General features: G+C 37.6%; 1 protein-coding gene across 1 annotated transcript; it reads right to left on the bottom strand.

Moving 5' to 3' along the window:
• Positions 1–1402: 1402 nt before the first annotated feature.
• On the bottom strand, positions 1403–7594 carry LOC114298717 (uncharacterized). The gene is made up of 4 exons (XM_082872571.1): positions 6091–7594; positions 5261–5762; positions 2428–3668; positions 1403–2130 (listed from the first exon to the last, which is right to left on the bottom strand). The coding sequence occupies exons 1-4, from the start codon at positions 7084–7086 to the stop codon at positions 1627–1629; spliced, it is 3243 nt and encodes a 1080-aa protein (XP_082728697.1). The 5' UTR covers positions 7087–7594; the 3' UTR covers positions 1403–1626.
• Between the last annotated feature and the right edge of the window lie 618 nt (positions 7595–8212).

Here is an 8212-nt window from a genome sequence, read left to right on the forward strand (position 1 = left end):
TATAATTATAACTTTAAGTGTGTGGGTTGAGAAAATTAATTAATAATCAAATTAATAGGCGTGTGTATTGAGAAAAAATGTACCCTAAGCTAATTAGGTGGGTGGAAATAGAATTTTCCAAAAAATACTCCATAAAAATGAAGTGTATGTTGTGACGTGAATTGTGTTATGCATTTCTATAAAAATGAAGTGGAGCCTATGTCATTTGAGGTAGCTATGCTCTAAGCACCCTGCTATTTCTGATTGACTTATACATTGGTATCAGTGTCATGGACATAATAGGATATGTGTAGAAAGATGTGATTGATCTTCTTTATTTTGTGCTCAAAAAAAATCTTCTTTATTTTGTGCTAGTGGCTTTTGCATTTTTGTTCCCCTTTAAACTGCTTGACAAAATGCCCCTATGAGTAATCTCTCAAACTGCTCGAACTTAGGCGGATGCATTGCAAAGCCTTTTCCACATTAACATATTTCTCTATGTTTACAGGGTTGTTTTCCCAGTTTACATGTGGAATAAAAAGTCCAGTTGTCTGAAAATTATAGCAGATAATGGTCAAGAGTACGGAAAGAAAAACCCAATTCGTGTTCTTTATCATGGTTACGGACACTATGATGTGTTGCAGAGCCCTTCAGATGATCCATATTTGAAGTTGGAAGATCTGGACCTTTCTTTTATTAATGTTTCACATGTAAGTGCATCTATTAAAACGCATACTAATCTTGTATGATCAATAGTTTTTTATGACTTCACCTTTACTAATCTTGTATGATCTGGAAAATATGTTTAGCTCTTTGCTTCTCAAAAATATTGCATTGAGCTGCCACAAAAATTGCATTGTGTTAATTGTTATATTCATCTTCTCTGTTCATTTGTGGTGTGTTGTTCTGTATAAGGTATTATAATGAAGATACTACTTTATCTGTGTTTTTTTTTCTTTTTCTTCCATCATTCTCGTAATTTGTCATCGAGGCATGAATAACAACTAGGTAAATTTCAAAATTTCTCATTTTCAATTTGGTGTTCGAATTCTGAATCCTGAAGGAGTTGTTTGGATTTGTTGTTTTGGTGTTTGATAGAATGTCTAGCTGAGAGGAATCTGGTGCTTTACTTTATTATTATCGTCTCTATGATTGTATGCGGTACATATCCAATTCTCATGTCTGGAGGAGTAATTTTGGTTTTGTAGTTTAGGTGTTTCACAGAATGTCTAGCTGAGAGAAATATGGTGGGGGTACTTCCTTATCCCATCTATGATTTTTGTGTGGTACTCGTGGTTTTGCTGATTGCAATGGGGTTTCATTGATATTAGGAATTTTATGAAGTTTTGGACGACATCTGTGAGTCCTTGATATTGGTTTGGAGTTTTAAGAAATTAGGAGAGAAAATTATATGAGCATCAAATTTGTTTGGTCTGTATTGTTCATGTTAGGCACCAAACAGGAAAGAAATAAACTGTGTTCACACGAAAATTAACTCTATGGATCCTGTTTGGTTTTGCTTCTACCACTATGAATCATTTACTTCACTGATCAGGATTATACTAATTATTAGAGCCTGCAATTATTACATAAAACATTATTTGGCTTGCATAGGCAAATACAATGCTCACATGTTCTTGAATCCCCTCATCTTCTGATTCTTCCCTTTTTTGCCTTCCCCTTAGTTTTCCTCGTTTTATTTTCAGCTCGTTTGTTTCCTGGGCATTCTTTTGCTTGTTCACTGACTTCTTCTCCATTTTCGCTGTCTTCTTTTTCTTCTTCAGCATTGGCTTTATCATGTTCTGTTTTCTTCTTATGTAGGAACTTGATGAGACCTCCAAGGGCTATGTCTGCTTCATCACTTTTCATGAGCTCTTCTGCAATCTCTGCAGGGGTTACCTCCACCTCTGTCACGAGTTTCTCGATTTCAGAAAACATGGAGTGATTGTTTATGCTAAGGTAGTTAGAAGCAAGAATCTTAAACCCACAAGGAGTGCAATAAGACATGTGGATGTGCATGTCCATGCGACCGGGTCTCAGCAATGCAGGGTCTAGTCTATCTTTGTGATTGGTTGTAAATATGATTATCTTCTCATCACCACAACTTGACCAAAGCCCATCAATAAAATTAAGTAGCCCAGATAGTGTCACCTGTCAAGAAGAAAGTGAAACATTTATAAGTTATAAAAATAAGAAGTTTTAAGTTTGGGCAGAGACTTGAAGTTAGGTTTATGGTAAGTCCTCCAATGGCCGGGGATCCTCTGACCACTGGAGTCACGAAAACACGGGAATTTCAAGACACAGTCATATGGCTAGGGGTGCATTGGGATTGGGGGCATGGATTTTGGGGAACTGTGCCCCCTCTTATACATCATACTAGCTAAGGCAGCCGTTGTAGCAGGTTGAAGAACTATGGGTGTTTCTTGGAGAGTAGACCTTCAGACTCACCTGACTGTCACTATTGTTGTATCCTCCAGCTTGTCGGTTCTGAAAGTTGCTGCTGCAATCAATATCCTCAATCACCAAAATTGATTGATTTGCAGTAGAGATTAGATGTCTCCTAAGCTCTGCGTCGCTTCTGAGGCTTGTGAGCTCCAAATCATATATATGGAACTTCAAATAGTTAGCCATGGCAGCAATCAAGCTGGACTTGCCCGTGCCTGGGGGCCCGTACAACAAGTACCCACGTTTCCAAGCCTTGCCAACTCTTCTGTAGAAGTGTCTTCTCTTCACAAATCTGTCCAAGTCATCTATCACCTCCTTCTTCAGTGTAAGATCCATTGCCAATGTGTCAAAAGTGGAGGGATGGTTTAGATTGATTGAACTCCATGCTCCATAATATGAGTTCAGCTTCACTACCTTGTTTTCTTCTTTTATTGCTTTTGACCTCTCCAATACGTATGGCAAGTAAGAGCTCAGTACCATTTCCCTGTATTTCTTGTGGAAGCTGAGCTCAATTGATCTACGTGCCACAATTTCTGTTTCAAAGCCACCTGCATAGTCAGTGCTTGCCTTTTGTGTCTCAATACATATCATTTGCCAAGTGAGTTGGACACCTTCAAATGAATCCATAATCTTTTCCCCTTGGTTGATGCTGACACAGAGGTCCTTCTCTCCTGGCGCTTTGGACACCTTAAGCCGTTCAACTGAAGGGCTGATTTTTAGGCGCAAATAGATCTCAGATGCCTCGAACATTTCATTGATGGAGAGCCCATTGGTCTCATCAATGACGAGAATCGTTTGGGATGAAAAGTTTCCCAAGAGGCCTCCCATTTTGGATAAGATTTTGTCATGGAGCTGCTGTGGTATAAGCTGCTTGGTCATGGCCTGGACTTCATTGATGACAGACCGGACCAGCATTGCCGAGGCAGTGAAAGTGGTGTATGTTGATAAAACTGATGTTGTTGAAGGCATGTTTGATTGAGAAAACATCGTTCGAACTTTTTTTTGAGGATTGTATTTGGCTTGCTTGAATCCTGTCCATTTTGGGGAGATGGATTTTATAGGAGAAATTTGCAGGACTCTGAGCTTCCATTGGAAGCTGTTCGAAATTTGGTAACAAGGCAAGTCAATTAAATTGCTGAGGAAGCTGAGGATGACAAGGTCAAGCATGCTAGCCCACCCTGAGGTTAAAAAATTAAAAAAAATCCCCAGCTGACTAAGCTGTCTTGGTTGACTTCTTGACTGACCTGTTCATGTCTTATGTGGTCTGGTATTTTTCTAGGAACCGGAGAGAAGTTTGGTTCTGTCCAGTTGGGCCTATGAATCCCACCACAGGTCCCACTCTAATGATTTAAATAGTTCATTTTGTAGATCTATATGCGTAGATCATCTATGAAAAATGAGATTGATATTATAATTATAGGTACATAATTTCAACAAATTTGCTTTTAGAAAAAATAGATGACAAGTATTGTTTTGAAGATAACCATCCATTTTTTAAGAAAAATATGATGAGTACTCTCTCAAACTGCCCATACGAGTACTCTCTCAAACTTTCTTTGTGAAGCCTGTTCATAGATGCATTGCAAAGCCTTTTCCACATTAACATTTTTCTCTGTTTATAGGGTTGCTATCACAGTTTACATGTGAGATAAAAGGTCTTGTTGTCTGAAAATCATAGCCGATAATGGTGAAGAGTACGGAAAGAAAAACCCAATTCGTGTTCTTTATCATGGTTACAGACACTATGATGCATTGAAGAGCGCTTCAAATGCTCCATATTTGAAGTTGTAATACCTGGACCTTTCTTTTATTTATGTTTGGAAAATGATATACTTGTTCACTTTTTAGACTCACTTTCTAGATGTAATGATGTGTAAGTGAGATGATTGGGTAATAATTAGAGAAGATATGAGTGAGAGTGTTGCCATAGATATCTAATTTATTGGCACATCATTGAGTTTGTAAAGTGGGTCTACTTTTTGAGCTTGAATAACAATGTTCATTTATGTTTTCACATGTAAAAGCATCTCAAAACTCAACCCATCTACACCAAGACACCACATGTTAATAAGAAGGATGATTGCTCGTGAAGAATATTTTAAGTTCGGCTTTACTTTGATATTTTGGAAAATATGTTTAGCTTTTTGTTTCTCAACAATATTGCATTGAGCTGCCACAAAAATTGCATTGTGTTCATTGTTATAATCATCTTCTCTATTCATTTGTGATGTGTATGTTTTGCATAAGGTATTATAATGTAGATACTACTTTATGTGTTGTTTTTTTCCCCGTCATTCTCATAATTTGTCATCAAGGCATGAATTACGACTAGGTAAATTTTGAAATTTCAATGATGATACTTGATGCAAAATTTGAACCGCATCCTCATTGGAGCACCTTGAACTAAATTTCTTTGGCCATGTATTAAGTAGTAACTAAATGTTTCCTTTTCATTTTTTCTACATTTTTCTGACTCACCGTTGGCGGCTGTGGATTGAAATAGTGCTAATGAAGTCTTGCAATTTTCTGCAGAATACATTACAACGATCTGTAGTCAGTCTTATAATCAGCCTCGTATTCTCTTATAGTATCAACAACTTGCACAGTAGGCTGTCAACCAGCAGGTTTAAACGATTACCCAACTTTTATATTAGACATTCATTTTGTCAGGCTGTTTACTTACTCTTCTCAACAGAGGTCTCTCTGCTTCTTCTACTATGTAATCGTTCACTTCACTAATCAAACTTATACTAATTATCAGTGCCTGTAATTATTACATAAAATATTATTTGGCTTGCATAGGTAAATACAATGCTCACATGTTCTGGAAGCCCTCATCTTCTGTTTCTTCCCTTTTTTGCTTTTCCCTTATTTTTCCTCGCTTTATTTTCAGCTACTTTGTTTCCTGGACTGTCTTTTGCTTGTTCACTGACTTCTTTTTCTATTTCGCCGACTTCTTGTTCTCCTTCAGCATTGGCTTTATCATGTTTTGTTTTCTTCACGTTTAGGAACTTGACGAGCCTTCCAAGGGCTTTGTCTGTTTCTTCACTTCTCATGAGTTCTTCTGCAATCTCTGCAGGGGTAACCTCCACCTCCGTCACGAGCTTCTCGATTTCAGTAAACATAGAGTGATTCTTTATGCCAAGGTAATTAGAAGCAAGGATCTTAAACCCAAAAGGAGTGCAGTAGGACATGTGGATGTGCATGTCCATGCGACCCGGTCTCAGCAATGCAGGGTCTAGTCTGTCTTTGTGATTGGTTGTAAATATGATTATCTTCTCATCACCACAACTTGACCAGAGTCCATCCATAAAATTTAGTAGCCCAGATAGTGTCAACTGTCAATAAGAAAGAGAAAGTAAGAAGCTAGTGTATGCGAAAAAAATAAAAATAAAAAATTGGTATTTTTTAAGCTTGGGCAGAGAGACTTGAAGTTAGGTTAGTGGAAAGCCCTCATCCTCTGTTCCACCCACACCCTCCCCTCATAGTCTATGCTACTAGCTAAGACAGCCATTGTAAGTTTTGCTTGGTTCAACAAATATAGGGTGTTTCTGGGAGCAAAATGTAGTTAGTTTTGTTTTTTCTTGCATCACATTAAAGTTTTGCTTCATCCATTAAATTATTGCAGGTAATGTAATGCAATGGAGAGTAAACCTAAATACTCACTTGCTTGTCACCATCGTTGTTTCCTCCAGCTTGTCGGTTCTGAAAGTTTCTGCTGCAATCAATGTCCTCAATCACCAGAATCGATCGATTTGCAGTAGAGACTAGAAGGTTCCTAAGATCTGAATTGCACCGGAGCCTTGTGAGCTCCACATCGTAGATGTGGAACTTGAGATAGTTAGCCATGGCAGCAATCAAGCTGGACTTGCCAGTGCCTGGTGGCCCGTACAACAAGTACCCACGTTTCCATGCCTTCCCAACTCTCCTGTAGAAGTCTTTTCGCTTCACAAACCTGTCCAAGTCATCCATCACGTCCTTCTTGAGTGTTGGATCCATTGCCAATGTGTCAAAAGTGGATGGATGATCTAGATTGATTGAACTACATGATCCCCCGTATGAGTGGAGCTTCATTACCTTGTTTTCTTCTTTCATGGCTTTTGACCTCTCCAATACATATGGCAAGTAAGAGCTCAGTACTATTTCCCTGTATTTCTTGTGGAAGCTGAGCTCAAATGATCTTCGCTCAGAATGGATGAAGTCCTCGTCGTCATCAGAGTCATAATCAGGACCTGTCTTTTGGGACTTGGTACATTTCAATTGCCAAGTGAGTTGGATATCTTGGAATGTATCCACAATCTGTTCCCCTGGCTTGATTGTGACACAGATGTGCTTCTGTCCCGGTGCTTTGAATACCCTCAACCGTTCAACCGAAGGGCTGATTTTCGCACGCAAATAGATCTCCGATGCCTCGAACATTTGATTGATTGGCTGCCCATTGTTGGACTCATCAATGTAGAGAGTCATTTGGGATGAAGAGTAGCCTATAAGGCCTCCTAGTTTGGATATGATTTTCTCTTGGAGTTGCTTTGGTATAAGCTGGCAAGTAATGGACTGGACTTCATTGAGCACAGACCTGACCAGCATTGCTGAGGCAGTGAAAGTGGTGTATGTTGATAAAACTGAGGTTGTTGAAGGCATGTTTGGTAAAGAAGAAAACATGGTTCAAACTTTGTTTTCTAGGATTGTATTTTGGTTGTTTCAATGAATGCCTGTCCTCTTTGGCGAGATTGATTTTATAGAACAATTTTGCACATTATGATGATGTAAGACCTATGATGTAAGATTCAACAGGTGAGACTTGAGATCTGTGCTCCAAATAAAAAGACAGAAAAAAGGAAAGGAGGAGGAAGGTGCCGTGAGGACTTGTGCCTTTGTGGAGGAGATCTAGAAGAACCCACCTCCCTGTTTTTGGACTGGAGGGTCCGGTTTCTCTAGTTGTGGACCACTCGAAGTCTATCTTGGTGATCTAAGCCATTTAAATTATAAATCTTGTCCAGCTGTTTATTCATGTAAAAATTCAAGCTGATTGGTCATTGATAACTGCATGATCAATTTATATTTGTATAAAAAAATTGACAATATTTCTGAAATCGTATTTAGCAGTCCATTTTTTATTAAAGAGAAATGCAATGTAATGAATTAGTTTTCAATATCTGATTAATTTTTTTTTTTCCATGAATGATCTATACAATAGTTGTTATAATTCGCACCGAAACGGATTCAAAGTGTGCCCACAAAGGTAAAAACTGGACCCTCCAGTGCAAAAACTGAATTGGAGGCAAGATGGGTTCATTTTAAAAAAGCCGAAGCAGCCGAAAGTTGAGTTTTTATTTATATGTTTATTGGAGATTGAAATGGAATCTTATTATTATTGTATTTTATTCTTACAGGTGCCTTAAAGCATTAAGGGGCTTGAAAGTTGAAAGTAGCCTCGTGGAATCAATAACATGACAATTCCATTCTTTCTTTATTTTTTTCATTAAAAAAAAAATTTTTTTTTCCAATGGATGAAGTCCAGCTTAATCCTGAGCAAAACCTATAGATATATATTAATTTTGAAAATCTATATAAGAGTGTTTGATATAATTTATGACTTATAATTTCTGTTTAAATAAATTTAAAAAACTTATTATTGGAAAAATGAGGGAGAGATGCTTTTTAATTTCTATTTTTGATTATTGCAAGAAGTTACATTAAACTGGTCAAATGTCAATGAGAAGCCTTTTTTGTTAAATTTATTATCTGTCCTTATTTTATATTGTAATTTATTATGTAAATCTATTTT

Source organism: Camellia sinensis, chromosome 5 (assembly GCF_055761805.1).
Source record: "Camellia sinensis isolate YWXY chromosome 5, ASM5576180v1, whole genome shotgun sequence".
Classification (NCBI taxonomy): Eukaryota; Viridiplantae; Streptophyta; class Magnoliopsida; order Ericales; family Theaceae; genus Camellia; species Camellia sinensis.

Excerpts from the sequence above, each read along its gene's own strand:
- LOC114298717 (XM_082872571.1), bottom strand. The coding sequence starts at position 7,086 with ATGTTTTCTTCTTTACCAAACATGCCTTCAACAACCTCAGTTTTATCA. Across the intron at positions 3,669-5,260 it reads AAAGGGAAGAAACAGAAGAT|GTCAGTCAAGAAGTCAACCA; the intron begins GAGGGCTTCCAG and ends AGACATGAACAG. Across the intron at positions 2,131-2,427 it reads ACAACAATAGTGACAGTCAG|GTGACACTATCTGGGCTACT; the intron begins GTGAGTCTGAAG and ends TCTTCTTGACAG.